This window comes from Curcuma longa, unplaced genomic scaffold (assembly GCF_044706935.1).
Source record: "Curcuma longa cultivar G26 ecotype Majalengka, Jawa Barat unplaced genomic scaffold, ITB_CL_G26_1.1 utg2798_np1212_758248_RagTag, whole genome shotgun sequence".
Taxonomy (NCBI): domain Eukaryota; kingdom Viridiplantae; phylum Streptophyta; class Magnoliopsida; order Zingiberales; family Zingiberaceae; genus Curcuma; species Curcuma longa.
In genome coordinates this window covers 290,736-313,007 of record NW_027435600.1, presented here as the reverse complement: position 1 = coordinate 313,007, position 22,272 = coordinate 290,736, and the positions used below count along the sequence as shown (strand labels likewise).

The 22,272-nt window shown below is 40.3% G+C and overlaps 5 protein-coding genes across 5 annotated transcripts; 3 read left to right on the top strand and 2 right to left on the bottom strand.

Moving 5' to 3' along the window:
* Positions 1-965: 965 nt before the first annotated feature.
* On the top strand, positions 966-4,420 carry LOC141820165 (nicotianamine aminotransferase 1-like). The gene is made up of 7 exons (XM_074707439.1): positions 966-1,418; positions 2,912-3,251; positions 3,329-3,541; positions 3,638-3,697; positions 3,775-3,930; positions 4,003-4,096; positions 4,182-4,420. The coding sequence occupies exons 1-7, from the start codon at positions 1,051-1,053 to the stop codon at positions 4,307-4,309; spliced, it is 1,359 nt and encodes a 452-aa protein (XP_074563540.1). The 5' UTR covers positions 966-1,050; the 3' UTR covers positions 4,310-4,420.
* An 18-nt stretch (positions 4,421-4,438) lies between these two features.
* Positions 4,439-5,067, bottom strand: LOC141820167 (histone H2AX-like). Its single transcript, XM_074707440.1, has 2 exons — positions 4,816-5,067; positions 4,439-4,746 (listed from the first exon to the last, which is right to left on the bottom strand). Exons 1-2 carry the CDS (start codon positions 5,023-5,025, stop codon positions 4,519-4,521), a joined length of 438 nt encoding a protein of 145 aa, XP_074563541.1. The 5' UTR covers positions 5,026-5,067; the 3' UTR covers positions 4,439-4,518.
* Positions 5,068-7,482: 2,415 nt separating this feature from the next.
* Positions 7,483-8,474, top strand: LOC141820247 (ethylene-responsive transcription factor 11-like). Its single transcript, XM_074707538.1, has one exon. It carries the CDS (start codon positions 7,703-7,705, stop codon positions 8,255-8,257), a length of 555 nt encoding a protein of 184 aa, XP_074563639.1. The 5' UTR covers positions 7,483-7,702; the 3' UTR covers positions 8,258-8,474.
* A 6,085-nt stretch (positions 8,475-14,559) lies between these two features.
* On the top strand, positions 14,560-15,910 carry LOC141820195 (zinc transporter 4-like). Its single transcript, XM_074707475.1, has 3 exons — positions 14,560-15,226; positions 15,295-15,444; positions 15,529-15,910. Exons 1-3 carry the CDS (start codon positions 14,609-14,611, stop codon positions 15,832-15,834), a joined length of 1,074 nt encoding a protein of 357 aa, XP_074563576.1. The 5' UTR covers positions 14,560-14,608; the 3' UTR covers positions 15,835-15,910.
* Positions 15,911-18,109: 2,199 nt separating this feature from the next.
* LOC141820142 (uncharacterized) lies at positions 18,110-19,420 on the bottom strand. The gene has a single exon (XM_074707415.1). The coding sequence runs from the start codon at positions 19,418-19,420 to the stop codon at positions 18,110-18,112; it is 1,311 nt and encodes a 436-aa protein (XP_074563516.1).
* Between the last annotated feature and the right edge of the window lie 2,852 nt (positions 19,421-22,272).

The following is a 22,272-nucleotide window of genomic DNA, read 5'->3' as shown; positions in this document are numbered from 1 at the left end:
GTTGCTAATTAATTCTAAAACGTCAATGTTTCTGTTGCTTTTAATTTGTTTCCTTCTTTTCTTTCACTACTACTGTTGACCTCACTACAATCTTTACTTGAAATTTATTCAGAATTAACGATAAAGGATAACTTAGAGATGGTGATGAAAGGCGTGTTTGATTCAAAGTTTTCCCCCCATATAAAGGATAACGACTTAGAGTCTTTTCTTTCACCGCTTGGGCCATTCATGGCGACGAGCGGTGTCGGCTCGACGTCGCCGCCATTCCTTCGCAAAAGCTCGCTGGGGGTCGGAGCTGGAAAGGAGCATGTCAGCCGACGTCTCGCGTGGCTCGAGAAGGAGAAAGATGGGACGCCGACGTCATGCGTGGACAGAGGCGACACTGGCAAACGTGAACTCGATCGGCGACTACTCCGACGAGGCGACGACAATGTTACAAGCGCTCGTGAGGAACTAAAAAGGAACGACCACAGGAGAGTTTAATTAAAACTTAAATTTTAATTTTTAAAATTTATGATTAACTTCCAATCAACTCCCAATTTAAATAGGATAATAAAACTGCAGATTTTTTTTTTAATTTAAACACAACTGATTTAATCCTTTTAATATATTTCAAAATTCTTGAAAATTTTTGACAAAAAATCTAATAATTTCTATATATTCATAGAAATTTATTTCCTTAATAATTATGAATTATATTATTATTATTTTAAAATAAATTATATATTAAAATTTTTATTATATTACTTGATAAATAATATTAAATTATATTTTATTCTGTATAATTTACACATAATAAAGATTATTCGTGTAATCTTGAACCAAACTCACCCGGGTCGGTTGCGGTTTCAATTGAACCAAACCGGCTAGAAATTGAAAATAGCCCACGCCTTGTACGTGATTTATGTCCGTGGTCCCAAAATAAACAGAACAATTGAAGCGACGCTTCCCCGAAGCAGCCAATTCATCACAGAAGAACTTGCAGCTCTCCCAAATCTCGCTTCCTCTCTCTCTCTCTCTCTCTCTCTCTCTCTCTCTCTCTACCCTTCAATGGCGCCCACGTCCCAGTTACGCATCTCGAGCAACCAGTTTCCGCAGGAACCTATTGCATCCGATGCCGACAGCAATATTGGGGTTGCCGCCCAGAAGGCGAACGGCCCCCTGGCGACCGCAGCGGCGGCCAGGTGCAACCCGATCCTGTCGGAGAGCAAGACGTCGATACGGGGACTGGTGGCGCAGCTGCTGGCGGTGGCCCGCCAGACGGAGAACAAGCCGCTGATATCGCTCGGCGTCGGCGACGCTTCGGCCTTCTCCTGCTTCAAGCAGGGCAAGCGCTTCTCCGACTCCCTCGTCGCCATCGTCTCCGCCGCCACCTTCGATTGCTACCCCCCTTCCTACGGATTTCCCTTCGCCCGCAGGTCGGTTGGTAATTAATTAATTTTCATAATTTTCTTCTTCTTTTTAATTCTCCTTCGCATTCGAGTTCACGTGTTGCTTGCTTGCTTGCATTCCCGCATCTTTAAAATTAAAATTAATTCTAGATTATAGTTATTTAGAAATCCTACTTCTTAATTTAGGAGAAAATAATTTAGCTATACAGTGCAAATATAGGTATAATATTGGTATAATTGTGAATCGTTTCTAAATTAATAAAATATAAATAATTCAATACTGATAATACACGTAGGACCAATATCATTCCTTATCACATTATTAATCTTTCATGACAGAGCAAGGAGGTGGCCATCTTAGCTAACTTATATTATCATATAATTAAATATAAAAATTTAACAGTAGTTAATTGAAAGATAAAATACTTTTCAACTATGGCACACGTTTAGATTTGGCAAAAAGTCTCTTTTTTATTTTTTTTATTTTTAATTGAATTAGCGTGTGGTGTGGACCCAATACAAATAAAAGAAATGGAGAAGCAGGCGCGTGGATGACAAAAGCAGGAGTACATTTTTCAAACTAGTCTATCGCTAGTCCAATCCAACACCATCACTAGGAGCCCAGCACGCCACGTATATTGATTGTATTCGCCTCACCTGCCAACCAGTTGTCTTTTTATCAAATTTTATTGAAAAAATTCTGATTTAGCAAAAATTCCAATTTATCTTTTTGTTTTCTTTGGCTCTCTCATATTTTAAATAGTCCATATAGTACAAATACCCGATAAATTAAGGTGGAGATTAAATTAGTGTAGCTATAGAATATATCTCTACCTCTAGTTAATTAGTGTGCTTGTTTCTACTTAAACATATGAATCTACTTTTAATCTCCATGTTGCCACGTGGTGACTTTCCCATGCGTTGTTTTCTATCAATTATTGTGTGTAAATATATAGTTTGTCTTTTGTCTCTACTTCTAGAGATTTCCCCATTTCAATTCTCGACCACTAGAATTGTTAAATTTTCTTGGCTAGATAGATATCCAAATCGACCACTAACATTGAAATTATCAAATTGGGCTTTTGTAAAGCAGACGTTTCATTTTTACCAAAATACCCTCCAGTATTTTTTTGGGAAAAAAAATCTAAAACAATGGCAACTAAATCTATGAGGCTGAATCATGACAGTGATGATATAGACTCAATCACTCAAACATCTTATGAATGAATTAGGAGTCCCCGGAGCAATAATGCCGTGGTAGGACATCTAAGTTATCATCTATGTACCTACAGTTCGATCTCAGTTACGACGTATTTGTAGGAATTTTTTTTTAAATGGGGATCACAATCAAAGGATACTAGACTTGAATTGACCGTTTCGTGTATTTTCTGATTTATCCTGATGGCTAGTGGAAAACTTTCGTAGGACGATCGATCATCTCCAGAAATAATCAATGGGACTAATTAGCATTCATATGAATGAATTAGGAGAGCTTATACGACTTGGAAATGAATGAACAGGGCAGTGGCAGGGCACCTGTCGAAGGGAGTGGAGCATGGAATCCGAGAGGACGATGTGTACATGACGGTGGGCGGAACGCAAGCCATCCAGATCTGTCTCACGGTGCTGGCAAGCCCTGGCTGCAACCTGCTCCTCCCTCGCCCAGGCTTCCCTCCTTACGAAGCCATCTGCGAGATCGTAGGCATCGAGCCCAGGTTCTACGACCTGGCGCCCCACCGAGGCTGGGGGCTCGACCTCTCGCAAATCCGCAGGCTGGCCGACGCCAACACTGCCGGATTAGTCATCATCAACCCCAACAACCCCTGTGGTGCTGTCTACTCGCCTGCACATCTCCAACAGGTGCGCCGTAACTCAGTCATTGAGCTCCACTGTATGTGCAATATTTTGATTAACTTTCGAGGTTTCGTTGATGGCAGATTGCGGAAACTGCAGGAGACTTGGGCATTCCTGTTATCGCAGACGAGATATATGAGAATATGGTTTTTGGCGGAAGCAAATTTGTCCGAATGGCGTCCTTTGCACACTCGACGCCGGTCATCACAATTGGAGCCTTGTCCAAACGCTGGATGCTCCCGGGTTGGCGTCTCGGATGGCTGGCCTTTTGTGATCCTTATGGGATTATCAAACAGGTAAGAGCTGCAAGATCTTTCATCGTAATACTTATTTGAGCCTAAACTGTAAAATAGATCTGCTTCAACTGAAAGGTTCTGTCTTTTGTGTGACAGATAAAGGTGGCAACAGAGATGCTTATGAATGTTACTGCAGGACCAGTATCAATGATTCAGGTAGATTCTATCTAATAAATTCAATACCGCAAAATGAATACAATATTATTACATGTGTTTTTTTTTTCAACAAACAGGCAGCAGTTCCCAATATTCTTTCTGATGCTCATGAGGATTTCCATTCCGAAGTCATGGCAGTGTTAGAATCCTCACTAAATGCTCTCTTTACAAAGATTGAGCAAATCAAACCACTGCAATGCCACTCCAAACCTCAAGGTTCAATGTTCATGATGGTTAGTTCTTATTCATCTCTACCACAGTCTTGTCCAATGGAATTCAGTCACTAACCTTGCCTTCGATTGTAGGTTGAGATCAACACTACACTTCTGTTTGGCATTGAAAATGATATGGATTTTGTAACCGAGTTAATGAGAGAAGAATCAGTCTTAGTTCTACCAGGTAATGCACATCCATGATTTTCCTGATCAAAAGAGTAGATGGAAAAAAAATTTCACAGTATTAATTCTTAAAAGTACCACTGCAGGCTCCGTATTAGGACTTAAGAACTGGATAAGAATATTCTTTGGAATTCCTGCTGATCTACTAACAGAGGCCTGTGATAGGATTCAATCCTTCTGCAGCAGAAGGCAAGTTATGATCAAAAGCATGTAATATCAAGAACAAGGACTATCCTGTAAAGCTACCTGATCGATTATGTCAATCGAAATTATCGTATTAACCGTGTATGATAATGACTAATAAACATGATTTTAGATCAGATAATTGCGCATATAAAGCGACTGCCATTGAAAGAGGTTTCTAATTACAACTCCAAAGATTCCTTTGCAACCAAAACAGGAAGATGAACAGAAGCAAAAAGCCTAGAATTCTTGTGAGGCTGATCCGATCTCTGGTTTCCCCTTCCCTCCGCCTTGCTTCTTGGGCAGCAAAGCCTGGTGGATGTTGGGCACCACCCCGCCACTAGAGATCGTCGCACCGGATAGGAGCTTGCCAAGCTCCTCATCGTTCTTCACGGCCAACTGAATGTGCCTCGGGATGATGCGGTTCTTCTTATTATCCCTGGCGGCGTTTCCGGCCAACTCCAACACCTAGAATAATCAAGAAATGTAAGTTTGGGTAGAGAAGGGGATCCCAAGTGAAACAACGAAGCGATTTACCTCAGCAGCGAGGTACTCGAGGACGGCAGAGAGATAGACAGGCGCGCCGGAACCGACGCGCTGAGCGTATCGGCCGGCCTTAAGGTAGCGAGCGATGCGACCCACCGGAAACTGGAGGCCGGCCTTCTGCGACCGAGAAACAGCCTTCGTGCCCTTGGCCTTGCCGCGGCCACCCTTAGTCGTCGTCGCCCCCGCAGCCGTCGAACTCATCGCGTCGCTCGAGATCGAAGCTATTCGCCGGGAGAAGAAACTGCAGAGATGGATGCCAGATCGGGAGGGTTTGCGCAGAAATTTATAGATGCGTTGAGCGCCCAAGGCGCCATTGGGAATGGGTCGTCCCGCGGATTGCCAGCGTGGAACGACGAAAGGCGTCAGATGATGTGCGAAATTTTGATATCCGACGGTCGAGATTGGCTTTTACATCGCGGTAATCTTCCGCGCTCTCGCCGAGTCGCTGGGCAAAATTTTAAACTTAAAAGGCGGGTGGGTTGACTTAATGGGCCGGGCTGATTTGTTTCTTATTTTAGGGTTCAAGTGAACGGCAAATTAAATATATCATAAATTATGGCATCGACTGCATAGTCTTACAAATTGTTTAAGATTAAATTTTAGAGTTAAACCCTAAAAAATAATATAAAGAACATATTTGGCATGGATGTAAAAGGTTTAAATTTGTTCGTAAAATACTTTTCAAAATTCTCTAATTTTGGGAAATTATTTATTATTCTAAAGTCTATATAAGAACTATATTAATTTTTTGTGAGTTGTGATATTTCATCCTTATATTTTTCATAATTTGTGCACTTGCTATGATGGTCAATTATATATACTCCACCACCACCACAATTCCATTGCTCTAGATAAATATTCAGACCTAAAGGAGAAGAAGAAGAAAAAAAAGGAAGGGAGCAATCCAAATAGCATATGGTACCAAGCATGCTTAATCAAATTCAACAAAGAGAGAGCAATCTTAAATTAAGGGGAACCTCAAAGAGAAGTTCCAATGGGAATAAAAAATACTCTTTCTCTACTAAGTTTCTTGATTTAATGTACATTTATTCCAAGCAATAAGATGGGTCTAGGAAAAAGACTCCCTAGAAATTGAATCAGTATGATTCTGATTAAAGTTAATTCATTTCCCATGTGTTAGTAGACATTATAATTCTAGGATTAAATATTTAGAGTTTGAAAATCAAAAATTAAATCAGAACTTGATGAAATCCCTTGGAAAGTTTACCAAATACTCTGTTGCCTCGTTTTAAGAGGTAATTTAGTGCATATTTATGGATGACATATCAAACCACGTTATAGTATTATATATAATACTTATTAGCCAAAAAACTTGCAACGACAACACCTACTATAGTTTAGAAGTCACAATTAATCTTCTGGCGGATATAGTGCAATGATAAAACACTTAAGCAAATAAATATGAGAATTAAAATTTGAATTTCACTAGAAACGAATACTATAAAAATTATTTTTGAACGTGCATAAATTATAATTCGGATTTACTAGATAAGCAAATAAAAAAAAATAGTCTACCTTTAGAATTAATCAGATGAAATTCGAATATATGAATTATAATTAATAAATTTCAATGTACTTATGTCAATTTGACCAAATCTTTGTAATTATTTGTTTATAAAACTAAAAACACGATGAAATAGTCACAATTTTCAAATAGCTTCCCTCACCATTTTTCTTAATGATTTCATCCTTTAATTTTAAAAACATCATTAAAATTTAATTCCTGATGATTTTGTAAACTTACTTTTTCTAAGTGTATCTTTTACTTAAATTTTATTTATTTTATTTTTACATAAAATAATCTAATATAACAAACTAAAAAATATTTATTTTTAAAATTTCCACATTTTAGTGGTGCGAATGCAGGTGTGTACTTATGCAAGCAATTGCTTCATAGTTCATACTCAGCTCGTATGAATATGTTTGTAATTTTGACGAAGACATAAACTGAAAGAAAACCAAAAGGACGAAAATTAATTATATGTAATCGTACCACATATAAATTATCCACTATTTTTATATCATATTAATATTTATTTATTATTGTAACTTTAATTAAATTTGATTGGCCGTCGCCCTACCAAATTTCGTGGATCCTGGTTCGAGTGGGTCAGAACACTGTAGCCGCGACCTCAAATAATTAAATGCCACACGCGGACGAGCGCGCAGTGGGAACCACCCAACCGCGCCGACGCCGCGGAAACGGAGACGACGCCACGCGGAAGCCAGTTCGAACAGCTGTAGCGGGCCCCCACCCGCTGGCCCACCATCCTTCTCCTCCGCCACCGCGGCCGTCACCCTGCTTTCTCCGCGTGCAACGACAACCTTGACAGCCGTCACCTAGCCGTCGTCAGGACCGCGCGAGGAAGTCGCGGAGAAGGAGGCAGCGACAGGCGCGGCCGCCCTGACCGTCGTGGCCCGACAAAAGCGTAGGAGACTGATCCAGCACGCCACCGAGTGGCTCGATCCGAGTGGATGGATGTGAAAATGATGGCGGATGGCCTGGCCGCTTCCTTAATCAACCAAAATAGTCATGTTTAATCTCTAACGTGCCTTGCCTTGCCTTGCCTTGCCACCCGAATCCTGCAGTGATAAACACGTAAGATATATCCGATAGATCACGAGAAAGAGAGAGGGGCGGCGGCGGCCGCGGTCGGTCAATCCGCCCGTCTAACGCGCCCATTGTTTTTTCCCTTCAACTTCGCCGCTCCACCTCTCCCTTTAATTTCTTTCCTCTTCACGTCTCTTTCGTCGCTTATATATTCCACCTCGATCATCCTCTCCTTCCACCGCTGCCTAATTAACCCCTCCATTAGCTCTTCTTCTCCAGCCAGGTTACGCGCCTAACCTGAACCTGATGGTGAAGGCTCTCGACGAGGCGGGCGAGGGAGGTCGAGGAAAGGGGACAGAACCGCGATTCAGGGGCGTGAGGAAGCGGCCGTGGGGGCGGTACGCGGCGGAGATCCGTGACCCGGAGGGCAAGAGCCGCGTGTGGCTCGGCACCTTCGACACCGCAGAGGAGGCGGCGCGTGCCTACGATGCCGCCGCCATCCATTTCCGCGGCCTTAAGGCCAAGACCAATTTCTCCTGCCCATCCATAATTCTGCCTCCCGCTGCCGCCTCCAGCCCCGGCAACAGCAGCTTCGGGTCCTCCACTCCCTCCCCCCACGCGGCCGCCGCCGTCCACCCGGATCTGGATCTCGAGCTCCGCCACGCCTCCGATCGGCTCGCGCCCATCCCGGTCGCGACGACGGCGAGGTTGAAACAAGCAAACGTCAATTACCACCTCCTGATGATGGATCGGGCGCCGGCGGCTGCCTCCTTAATTGAGTTCGGGATATCTCAGGCGTCAAAGGGAAGACTCCCCTTCGATGTCGACCTCAACCGACCACCGCCGCCGGAGGTGGCGTGAACCAAACGTCCACGGATCTCGACATATATATCTATATATATAATTAATTAGTTTAAATCTTTGTGTTTAATCTATAGTTTAATCTCTTTCTTTTGTAATTTGTTTTTTCCGCCGAGCTAGGAAAGATCTCGTATCTGGTACGTAGAGCCGACGAGCAGACAAATTCAACTCGGTGTTGTATCTTTTTATGCGAAAAATGAAAGTTTAATTTCGTTAACCCTGTACTTGTTCCTCTTTCTAAATCATTCTTCCAAACCCTAAATCCAAGCCATGGCTTTGTCCATTTAATTGTTCCAAGTCAAATATTTAAGAGCTAGCTGGTGTGGTACGAGACATTTAATTCATCGTCACATACATAATTTGGTTTTCTTTAATGGTTAAGGATTTTCATTTACCAAAAAATTATTTTTTACAACCAAAGGATTCAAAGACAATATATATATATTGCATTATATTTCAGCATTTATCGAAGAACATATTATTTACTTTTATATATTTTTAAAAAATGCCTTTTTCTTTTGTCTAGTATTTATCTAAATTTCTTATTCGTCCTCTTATTAAAGTATTATTCTACTTTCTTCTGAATTACTACTTGTGTACGCACCTCTTATTCTCTCTTTTAACTTTATCAAAGTTGCATAATTCACTCTCTTATTGCTCTTCTAATCGAAAATCCCTATCTCTTAATTATAGTTATATCATAATTGGCACCTTTTGACTTTTCCCTTTTTAATTAGTACTGATCTCTTGAACAAGACTTCCAAAATTTCTTGATAAATATCAATCGTTTGATCAGTTAATCAAATATAGTTGCTGACTCAATAAAAACTTTTTGTTCAATTCTCACTCGACTAACTCGTTAACTGCATGCTCACCATCAAACATTTTTCGATAAAGTTTTTTGACGATCCTGGATGGCTTGTTCATATCTAGTGGTTTCTTAAGTTCTATGCTATTTTCCTTGTTTTGTTTCATGATTTTGAGGCTTTTAATATTGCTTAATAAAACGGTAGTGTTGTCTCAACAAAAGCTTTATTTCTTACATATTTCCATGGACTAACTATTGAGATAGATCTTTATATATACACATTTTGGAAAAGAATAACTTAGAAAGCTAAAATCAGTATGTTTCTCAATAATAAAATTATATAAAATAATATCAGTAGATTATGAAGATTGCACTGATGTTGCAAGTTCAGAAGAAAAGCAAGTGAGGCTCAATATTCTGAAAACCGTGTTGACTCGTTCAACTGTTTGTCCGTTTCCCATGGATCGACCCTTTCTCCCTTTGACAATTTCCACACTGCAATCTGCATGGATCGACCGAGTTGACTTCAATATTCTATTTTCAGAGGGCCCTTTAATTTTCATCAATGTCCCAACTAACACCGCAAGTCACCATTTGCCCTCGTTGGCCAGACAGAAAATATCAGTAATTCAATCAGTACAGTAGTTTAAATTGTCACGTAAGAGATTGTAAACTTGTGGCCTCTTGAATTGAATAACAAAGTCTAACTCTATCACTGTCTAAAATAAAACTCGAAAGTAAAATATTTAGAGTTCTACTCAACAGCCAAAAGCAGGATGTTTCCCTAAACATTTGTTGATACTTAACTGCAGTTTCAGAATCTATGAAAGCAGTGAAATGTCTCCATGTAAGTCTTGAGTATCATCATCAATCTATGTAGAGATTAATGACCTGGCGGCACATCTACAATGAAGCTCAGTGGAAAGTTCTAATAAGACATGCAACATGTTGCTTCCTCCAGAAGTAAAGAAAGCAGTGTCCTGAGTTTGCTCTAAATTACAACTCAAAACAAACGCAATTGCTGTGCCAACTGAAGTGTTAGACCATCCACTACAAGCTTATATGTAAGCAATTTCTGCTTGCCCAACTGACACACACCTCTAATATTACAAGACGAATACAAAGTTTACCAGACCCACTTGTTCAATGTTTAGTTATCAAAAGAAGCTCTATTTTCTAATAGATGCCACCATTCTACCCATAGATTCCACCTCACCACTTTCCTGCACTGCTGGATTGATAATTTTTTATCCACTATTTTCTCCTGATGATTATCTTTCCCATAACCACTTCCTTTTTAGATCTGTTTTAGTAGCAAATGTACCTTCATTTGATCTTACATGGATAGCTCAGGAAAGGAGGATGAAAACACTTGTGCCTCAAAATGGGGTGAGGGTTCGAGATCTGTATACATTGCCTACAAAACTTAGCCGTATGTTTTCCTTGCAAGATTGTATTTGCCACTCTGGCCTCTGTTTCGTTGAACTATGTGAGGTTTGTATCGATTTCAACTTCTTCTGTTCCTTCATTTCTCACGCCATCTCCCAATTGAATTTATCTTAGATATGCTCGGACCTACCTCATTCTCATCCGTCATTTCAAACCCAGTAAATATAATCACTCGAACCAATCCCAGTATTGCCAATTTAGAAGTGCATTCAGTAGTAACTTGTTGAGAATTCAAAGCTCCTGGTATCTCATCGTTTCATTCGATAGGATTACCCTATGAGTTCATCATTTCTGTCAAACATTCAATAAGATTACCCTCCCTCTGATTTTTACCCTAACTATCTCGCACTTTGGGCTCCAAGAGGATGAAGCAATGAAACTTGATTCTTCATGTGATGCTGCAGCTGGCGACGGTGAAGCTAGTGGTGCTGCTAGAAATAAACTGTGTGAGAACGATCCTCTGATTTCTACAAAGTTGCAATTCAACAGTGTCTTGTTCCGAGAAATTGAATTGCAAAATCTTTAAAACTCGCAAAATGATCGATAAGAGAATGATAATCGAAGGTAGAGGTACGCCAGAGGGATTCAAGTGAGATTACAGACTCTCAACGTCAACGATGGCAGCATGAGATTGAGAGCCATTATCTCTATAGTTTTTCAGACATTTGAATAACTGATGTCAATTAAAAAAAATAACAAAACTCACTCTTCCTGCTCATTTCATTTCCTCCTCAACCTCTCTTTTCATGTTCCTCTTTTTCAATTTTCTTTCCTCGAGAGCAACTATATTCTTAAATGACAATGCAAACATAGGCAGAGGCGCAGAGCGGAGAGGCGTGGCGTGATAGGGAATTCGTACAAGTGGAGTCCAGTAGACCTAACGACACTGGAGCCTCTCTCTGCTGTCTGCACCATACTTGCCACCCGCATCACCTCACGAAGCGTCGTACGTAGTTGATTGTTCGAAAGTCGACGTCCCATGTTACTGGGCAAATTCACATCCGCCCCTTTCGCCTGTCGAGCAGTGTTTGCATATCTCCTCACTGTTACACAAGCTGTTGCACCCCCCATTATTTTAGGCACGAGAGAGCTGAATAATTGGAGGACGAGGACAGGACGTCTCTGTGGTGACTCCTGTGCAATTTGAAGTCCCACGTCAAGTCACAGAAAAACAGGAAAAAGAAGAGAGAATGCGTTCTGTTGAGTCATGATTCACGCAAACGAAGAAGTTCAATTGACAGTCCTATCAAATCTCGCTTTCATTCCTAACTGGACCGAATCATTCGCCAAAAAGGAAAGTGGTCTGTTGGGTTCGACTAGATTTTCTGATTCGAACTAGTGTAGTCGATCGGGTGAGCCGGGATGATTTTCAAAAATTCCAGAGCAGTGAAGGGAATAGTGGGCAATATATTGGAAAATCTAGTTAGATCGATCTTGTCCCCCACGTCAAATTTAAAAGGGTAGAAATAAAAAAAAGCGTCTTAGATTGGAATATAAATCATTAAACAGACGTTTCCTTAAAAAAAAAAAGTCAAAAGATATCTTAAAATGCCCTTTATCTAATATTACTCCTGCAGTTTTTTAACTGTGAAGATTAGTAAGTACAACATATATATAAACTGCTTTGTAACTCTTACAATATGTAAAAATTATTAATTAAGTAGTTGTTATAACTATTTTAATAAATTTAAAATGATTTATTGAAGTTTAAATATTTTTGATCAAGTTGATAAAAAATATTTTGATATGATAGCGTTCAAAATTAAAAATTTATGGTTTAAAATTTTAAGATTTAGAATTTAACCATAATGTGTAGAGGTGATTCGATAGTTGCTATAGGGCACAGAAGCTACTCAATAGCTACTAGAGTATATAAAAACTATCTAATAGCTGCTACTTTAGGAAAAATCAACTATTTCAGTATTCAGAGTTTAAGATTTAGGATTTAATCATGATATATAAATATAAAAATTATTCGGTAGCAAAATTAACTATTTCATTAAAATTATAAATCCTTAATCATAAATTTTGAATATTATTATATTAAAATACTTTTTATCAATTTAGTCAATCTTATTTAAATATCATTAAAATTAGTCGTAGCGACTGTAATAAAAATCATTTAATCGTAACAGTTATTATAAATCAATAAACAATATTGTGACTCTTAAAATTTTAAACATCATTAGAATTAATCAATTTAGTTAAAATTGATTAAATCATTTAAAAATGATTACAGTAGTTATTTAGTAACCACTACAATTATGTAAAATCTATTAAGTACCTACTATACTATAATAATATTATATTAAATATTATATATTGTAATAATTATTCAATAGTTTCTATATATTATAATAGTTAGTGGTAATTGTTATAATATTATGAAAAATAAAGATAAAGATATTCTCGACTTAGATTGTTTTGTTAAAAGATTATTTTTTTATGATTTATTGATTAATTGGATGCCCTTTTCATTTTTTGTCTAATTTAAAACGTGTGTTGTTTCATCACTGCACAATTCGTGTGTTTGTTAGGAAGTCATACAAAAGATGGCATGAAAGTCAGAGAAGACACTGCTTCTCCACGTACGTGACCAAGCTACCTAGGCCACTAGATTCCATATAGAAATGTTTCTTACCTTTCAACGTCAGCTGACTCAGCTCTATTAATGTCCCTTGGTAGTTGGTACTCTATTCCTCGACAAATAGTCAAGAACAACCTATTATCTATACACCAGTGTGAGTGGCGTGATATATGCATGCCCACACATGTTATTAGGTGCATATTTAGAGAAAATAAATTATATTATAATTTTTTTTTCATACATTTGAAAACAAATGTATATATAATCCTTTGTAACAAATTAAATTAATTCTTCGAGTATAGTGCATCATCAAAGTAAAATATAGTAAATAAGCTCAATCTTAAACTTATAAATAAAGTCTCGCACTAAACTGAGTGAACTAGCTGAGGATCTAATTTAGCTAGGATATAATGATTCCGCAATGATAGATCTATCTATAATGCAGTGAAAATCTGTGACGTCGAGATAGTGATCGACCTCTACCACTGTTGATGATGCATCTATGTGAATCAACACATGTCAAAGAGCACCAGAGTTATTGCTTAAGTTTCTATATACGTGTGGTTAGCAAGAATAGAGAAGAAACATGCATAGAATTAATTAATTCCCATAATTCGATAGACTAGAAGGTTTGCACACCTCTAATATTTATAGGAGAAAGAAATACTTACAGAGGTCATGCCAATTTTGGAGCACCAAGTCAAGGCAGGCGCCAAAATAGAATTAATGATGGAAATCCTAGAGTTTAGTTTAGTTCTCACTTCTCAGTCCTCAAAGCCAAGGGGCCTTCCATGGCTTCAAGGAGGAAAATTTCTGGAGGGTCAGTGTTCATGCCTCCATCCCTCTCTGTCTGAACTGAGATGGAGTTAGATCGTAGCTAGTGAAATTGAAATTTCAGAATATCTTTGGACAGAACAGACCATCCTCATGGTGCTTGCATCTCAGATTAATGTTGGCTTCAGGTCTTTCTTCCTCAGTGAAACTATGGATTAGAAGGTAGGAAAAGGACGCAGCTGCTGGGCAAGTTTGAACTGCACTGCTCCCCTCTCCTTGGTAAACCGTGCAATGAGATAGTAAACTTTGGGTGGGTCAGACTTCAGAGTATTGAATGACGAACATGGTGGTGAGTGAGTGGCTCAGTGAATGCTAAACGTCCGTCTATTTGATGATCTGATTTCGGAAATAGTTAAGAATTGAGCTCACACTTAAGAATTTTTGGCTGGCAGATACTTCTTTATTACTTTTACGTATCATGACAACATTATGTCAACACTAAGAGGACAAAAAAGCTTCCTCCCTTCTCAGCGTAGGCCCTCTCAAATAGTTCATGCCACGCTGCAAACCTTCCACTTATCCTTCCGTTGTCCCATCAACAATCGAAGATGAGCCCATCGTCCATGGCAAATCCCATTCCAGTGCTCTATTTAAATCTTCCATCACATCAACGCCGTCGGTATTATTCACCTGCTTTTAATTTTACTCAGTCCCTGTGAGAGGAAACCGAGCCATGAAGCTTCTGCTTCTGCCCCGACTCTGCTTCTGCTTCTTCTTCCTCCTCCCTCTTGGAGCTCTTGCTGAGTGCGAGTGTGCTCGAGACGTCCAAGGCCGCGACAGCGCCGCGGCGCTGCGCCTAAAATTCGTCGCCATCGCCTCCATCCTAGCTGCCGGCGCCGTCGGCGTGATCATCCCCATCCTCGGCAGATCTGTCTCGGCCTTGCGCCCAGAGTCCAATCTGTTCTTCGTCATCAAGGCCTTCGCCGCCGGGGTCATCCTCGCCACGGGGTTGATTCACATCCTCCCGGAGGCGTTCCAGAGCTTGACGTCGCCGTGCCTCGCCCAGCGGCCCTGGCGGCGGTTCCCAGTCACAGGGTTCGTGGTCATGTCGTCGGCCATCGTTACGATGATGATCGACTCCTTCGCCACCAGCTACTACAAGCGGTCCCACTTCAGCAAGGCGCGGCCAGTGGGGGAAGAAGACGAGGAGAACGGGGGCGCGGCCTCGCCGGAGCAAGTGCATCCCTTCGACGGCCACGGCCACAGCCACGGCCACGGCCACGGCTCCTCGGAGGCCGCAGCAGAGGAGGCCTCGCTCTCGGAGCGGATTAGGCACCAAGTGATTTCCCAAGTATGTGGTAAATAGCTCGCATGCTTCCTCAAACTCTGAGCCAACGATTTGATCTGCCATTAGTGCAGGTACTGGAGCTTGGCATCCTGGTCCATTCAATAATTATCGGCATCTCGTTAGGTGCGTCAGGGAACCCCTCCACGATTAGGCCTCTTGTCGGGGCCTTGAGCTTCCACCAATTCTTTGAGGGGATAGGACTTGGTGGATGCATTGTTCAGGTAGGTAGCTGTTTGGCGACGAAGCCGATCCAAATATCTAATGGAGTATGTCACCGTGTTTACTTTATTGTCGTGGCAATGCAGGCGAGCTTCAGAGCTAAGTCCACGGTGGTGATGGCAGTGTTCTTCTCCTTCACGGCTCCCATGGGGATTGCTCTGGGCATCGCCGTCTCCTCCATCTACGACGAGACGAGCACGACAGCGCTCATAGTTGAGGGCGTCTTCAATGCGGCGTCTGCAGGCATCCTGGTGTACATGGCGCTGGTCGATCTGCTGGCGACGGACTTCACAAATCCCAGGCTACAGAGCAATGGGAGGCTGCAACTGTGGTGCCATCTTGCAGTTTTGGTAGGTGCAGGTCTCATGTCGCTGCTTGCTAAATGGGCCTAGCATTTCTTCATGGGCTCATTTCAACCCAATAATATATATATTAAGTTGGCATTAGCAAGCTAATGATTCTGTCTAATTGCGTTTTCGTAGCTCATGCGAGTTTCATTCCTTTTTTTTTAATAAAGAATGAGAAGTCAGTATCGATCGCTTTATCAAATTCCAAATTAAGAGTATCTATCATTTGAAGTTTTGAACTCATCTTACAAGTGACGAAATTGTTACAACTTCATTTCTTGAATTGACAATGGCTTTTGGATGCACAGTGGAAAATTAGTTTGTCAAATCATCACTTGACAAGACGAATTATAGAATGATTAAAAATTATCGTTATTTAATCAAAATATTTCTCATGTATTTATTTATTTTCAATCCATCTAATCCAACTACTGCAAGTTGGAACAGACTATTTGTTTAATCCATTAAAGGTCCTGCTAGCTGTTCAACGATTCACTGAGGAGTGTTTGTAGGATGAGAGAGAGGTAAGTCAGAACAAAGCACAATATGTGCTATCGATGAAGACAAGTGTGATGAAAGATTATAATCTAATTGGATTTTTAAATAGAATTTTAGTCGGCATATATTCAATCAACCTGGCAGTCAGATTGTACTTGTGTGCCGATAAGAATAGGTGTTGTAAAGGAATCGAAGATTTTAAACCGCTTGAAATTGAAATCTTGTACTTGTGTTTTATGTAATTTTTATTTCTTTATTTATGTTGCGTATTAATTCTTTGTAGACAAATACAACGAGTGAAAATTATGAATAACTATTCACCCCTCTAACGAGTCATAGGTCCGGATAGGTAGTTGACATTAGATGTTTTTCTTATGAAAAAAAAATATTTTGTTCCATCTGAAGGATTGAATAATAATTTAATAAATTAAAGTAAAAATATATCGCTCTAGGTTTGAATCAAATTGATTGAAAAATTATTAATTTTGTTAGTGCAATCGATCTCAGGTCAAGGTTGATCTTGTTGATCAAATTCGATTTGAATCGAGTTAGATTTTGATGTTTGATCAATATGTTGGTTAAGTGTCAAGTAGGTCCAGGTTGACTGAATACTTGATGGTGGAAAGTCAAGTGAGTCATAGAAGACTATACACTTGATATGAGATATAAAATCTAAGTGGATCATGGAGGATTAGATACTTGGCATGAGATGAAAAGTCGAAGTTAAGATTTTTTTTTTTTGATGAAGGTAAAATGTATATCATTAAAGAAAAAGCACAAGTATACAAAATAACCAATGACTCTATCTCACGTCATGTCTGACGAAGTGTCAGATATGAGTAAGCGTCAATGGTGCATAATACACGTGCTCACATGTGAACCAACACTATCCTATGTCACTCATACTCTGTCTCTCGTGCAGGTACCTATGTCACTGCACTCATCCTGTCAACATCCGCAGCAGTGAGGCAATCACATCGTGCATCATGAGCCACCATCACAGCTACCTGGTCATCAAACCATCAGTCACTACACCATCATCCTTCCTCTGCATCAGCCCACATGGTATCCCCGAGCTGTGCCTCAGCACCCTCCATAGGTCTGCCACCTGACAACAACACCTCCCAGCAGAGATCGTGTCCTCCACAGTTAGCCGATGTATGCAATCCGCAGCCCACCGTGTCCACAACACCGCCGTCAACTCCTAGTAGCCACCAATCAACCAGCATCACCAATGTCACCTCCAACAAACTGCACACTTTTAGCAAGTGACCAGCTGTCAACGGATTTGATGTGTCTTTACCATAGCTGTACCTACGGACTAGATGAGTCATTCTGGTGGACTCATTCACCCTTTTAGGTTTTTTGACAAAGCCTCAGCCATAAACGGATTTGGAATGTCTTTACCACGAGCCGTTTGCTGTGGACTAGATGGATCAGTCATGGTGGATCTATTCACCCTCATAGGTTTTTTGGCAAAGCCTCAACCATCAACGGGTTTGAAGTGTCTCTACCACGAGCCGTTTGCTGTGGACTAGATGGATCAATCATGGTGGATCCATTCACTATTTTTTTATAATACACAATGTATATGTATGCATGTATGTAGATGCAGGGAATGTGTGTATAATGTAATGCTCAAATGGAAAAATAATACATGTGTCAACACTAAATGCATGGATGTGACTCTGTACATGAATGTGAGAATGAATGAGATGCTCGTTACCTCAACCGGACATAAGTCTCCAGTATATATGTGAGGTTACGAGGATGCATGCATATGTATACAGTCTGGCAAAATGCAAATGCTCCAGTAAAGGCGCTACCCCTGACATAGCTCCCGGTCATTGTAGACTCCAAGTGTCCGGTATACATGTATCTGAACTCGCCTGAACAGGAGCCCCTCATCCAGTCGTCGTCCCTCATGCACCCAGGCATTCCTAGCACCCCATAGGTGGTATACTAAGGCCGCCATAGCCACATGTCTCGCCGATGACGCAATGGAGGTCTTCCAGTATAGCCGTCTGAAAGTACGTAGCATGCCCCGGTAAGTGCTCATCTCCGGTCTCATCTGTAGCCACTCACAAGTCCTCCTCCATAACCTGCTAGTGACGTCACACCGAAAGAAAAGGTGCTCCAGCGTCTCCTCCGATTGCCTACAAAAAATGCATAGCCGATCATGCATATACTCCTGCCGAGCCCTCACTGGTAAATGCCCACGTGCCAGGAGCCACAAGGTGAAAGCATGGCTCGGTTGAATGGGTGATCGCCAGACTGTCCGCACCCATGGCTGCGGTGGGCGACCATCCCAGAAGTGATCGTACGCTCGTGCGACTCCCCTAGGCTGCTGAAACCAATTTGCCAATAAGCGCTCTGCTGCCGATGGGCTGCCTGATGCCACTAGGATGCTATCGCGGATCTGGAGTAACTGCTTAATAAGCGGTGAGTCACCGTGTCTCATTGTCCATGTCCATATGTCAGTCTGCTGCAAGTATGTGTGATGAACCCATCGTATCCAGAGTGTGTCCTGCTTGTCCTGAATGCGCCATAGAACCTTTGCCAGCAAGGCACGGTTCCAGACACTCAAATCCCTCAAGCCAAGTCCACCCTCTTCCCTGGGTCTGCACAACTCACTCCATGCAATCGGCGGATGTGATGTAGTCCACATAAAAGCACGACAAATCCTATATATACGGTCTATCACTCCACTGGGTAGGGGCAATACTGACATCCAATAGCACTCCATCCCCTGAAGAACTAAGGTCACCAGTTGGGCCTTTCCAGCATAAGATAGAGTCACCTTAGGCCAAGAAGTGACCCGCCTCGTCAGAGTATCCAAAAGTATAGTGTAGTCTGATATCCGCAGCTTCTGAGATGCAATGGGGATCCCGAGGTATCTGAAAGGCATCTCCCCCTGTTGGAATCCAGTGATCTGCAATAGTCTGTGACATACGGTCTTATCAACTCCCGCCATGTATATGCTCGATTTGGTTAGATTAGCCGTGAGGCCGACCATCTGAGCAAACCTTTGTAAGCAGTCAACTAGCTGAGTAACCGATGATACATCCCTCCGACAGAACAGTAGCAGGTCATCCACATACATCAGGTGGGAAATCCGCAGACTCTCGCACATCGGGTGGAAGTGAAAATCTGATCTAACTGTACGGCACGCTAGGGATCGTGACAAGTACTCCATGCAAAAACCAAATAGATATGGAGACAGTGGATCCCCCTGTCGAAGTCCACGACCACCCCGAAAGAAACTATATGGACTGACATTAATCACTACAGAGAATGTTGTCGTAGTGATACACTCTCTGATCCATGTGATGAATGTGGCAGGGAACTATAGTGCTGTAAGTACCTCAAAAAGGAAATCCCAATGAACTGAGTCAAAGGTCTTCTGTAAGTCCACCTTGAGTGTGCAACGTGGGGAAATGCGTTTCCTCGTATATCTCCGAAGTAACTCCTGTGCAAGGTGGATGTTATCTGCTATAGCACGACCATTGACAAACGTTGTCTGAGCAAGATGCAGTAGGTGATCTGATATGTCAGCTAATCTACTAGCTAAGAGCTTCGATTTCACCTTGTAGAAAACTGTACAGCAAGAGATGGGCCTGTACTCTATCACTGTAGTAGCATGTGCAGTATTAGGCACTAAGGCAATAAGTGTATGGTTCTAACTTCTAAGAGCGGAGCAGCCTGCCCGTCGTGAAGTACTTCCGGATGCATGCAAGGAAGTCCTCACTGATGATATCCCACGCATGCTTGAAAAACTTAGAACTATACCCATCAGGCCCTGGCGCCTTAAGATCACCAATATCAAACAAGACCCTTCTGATCTCGTCATCCGATGGTGGTTTGATGAGGCTGGTTTGCTGCTCAGTGGTGAGTGTCCTACCAAAACGCATCCATTTTCAACACAAAAATGAAATGAATACATGAATGGTGAAGGGAAGGATTCTAAATAGGCAATAAGGAACATAAAATAAGTTAAATAATTATATATTTATGGGGGATAATCTGATCAGATGATACATAAAGAGATTGAGTAATTTTAGATGCTCATCTCAGCTTTGAAATTTTTGTGATTATTGAGGTACCAAGTAGCCCATTTGTATAGCATTTTATAAGTCAGTTTGTCTATTCCTTGTTAGCACTGTTTGATTGTGATAAGAATTGATAACAAAGAAGCCTTTAATTGTCGTCCCTTCATTATTTCTTAATCTCGACTTTGCCTAATGCCATCTACATCATCGTCAAACTATGTTAGTCTCAACCATCTTGTTTATGTATCTGATAGTGCAAAAGAACAGAGGTATTATTTAAAATTTTTTATTATTTTTGTTACCACTTATTACTTAACATTTTAAATAATCATATTTATAATATAGTCAAACATTTAGATATATGCATTTTATTGTTTACAATATATTTTATTATTTTTTAATTGATGAAGCTTCTGATACAGCTAATCTTGAAATTGGGGGTTCTAGTAGTACTCAAGGTGAAAATGTTACCGCACAGGTAAGTTGGGGGCTTTTTTTTATATTCGTTTTGTTTTTTTTTAAAAAAAACTTATAATGCTATCAAATCACAGACCGACAGAATAATAGATGATATATATAAACAATTTGATCAATATTGTCTACACTTTGCAGGGATACAAGAAGGTTTCAAAGATATTGCTGCAGAAATTGATGTTATGAGAAATGATATAACAAAATTGAAAGGTAAAGAGAAAGAGAAGGCTGTTGAAACTACGCCAAGTAATAAAATTCAGAGTTTATGTACTATTAGATTCTATGTTAAAATAAATTATTATTATTATTTTTTGTTATTAAGCTATTGAACGATCAATTGGAAAACGCATTCATGAACCAGAAGAAGATATCACTCTATAGTTTCTCGATTTACCTCCTCACAGATGGTCGTGGGGCCGACCGTGTGGGGCCGCTAAGATGGCGGATTCCACCTTTTGTAGAAAAGATATCACTCTAGTTTAAGTTCCGTCGCTAATTAACGATCGATTATTAAATTCCATCGGTAAATAACGATCAATTATAATTCTGTCGCTAATTTAATGATTGATTTATAATCGATCGCTAATTTAGCGATTGAACTTTAAAATCGATCGCTAAATTAGCGACCGATTATAAATTGATCATTAAATCCGTCGTTATTTATAGTTATTATTGTAGTGTGAGACAACCATTAAGAAAACATGAAGAAACTCTTCTCTCACCCGATCGTCGTCAATCTCTATCAATTTATTATCGCCCACCAGCGATATCAAGAGGTATTATTTAATTTTTTTGCCCATAAAAATTTGTACTCCTATGACACTAAAAAAACATGATTAGCATGAATTTTCGATCGCTAATCGGTCGCTAAATTCGATTAACGAGCGATAAAAAAATCATAAAAAAATTCATCAAAAATTAGATTTAACCACCGAAACAAGTTTCGGTCGCTAATTTTAGCGACCGAACCTTAGTCAATCGCTAAAATTTGGCTTTATTTCAAGTAGATACGGTCTAATTCAAAAATTAACGACCCAATATACATTCTGTCGCTAATTTAGCGATCGATTTTTAAGTTTCGTCGCTAATTAACGATCAATTTTTAAATTTCGTCGCTAAATAACGATCGATTATAATTCCGTCGCTAATTTAACGATCGATTTATAATCGATCGCTAATTTAGCGACTGATTATAAATTGGTCGCTATTTAGCGATCGAATTTAAAAATCGATTGCTAAATTAGCGACCGATTATAAATCGATCATTAAATCCGTCATTATTTATGGTTATTTTTGTAGTGTAAGATAATCATTAAGAAAACATAAAGAATTACACAACTACAACACTTGGGGAAAACGCCAAAGAAAGACAACAGTTGTAAGTAATTTGAATAAGCCAACTAATCTATCAATGTGATTGGTCAAAGATTGTTTGCAAGTTTTTAAGGTGAATTAGTTTGTC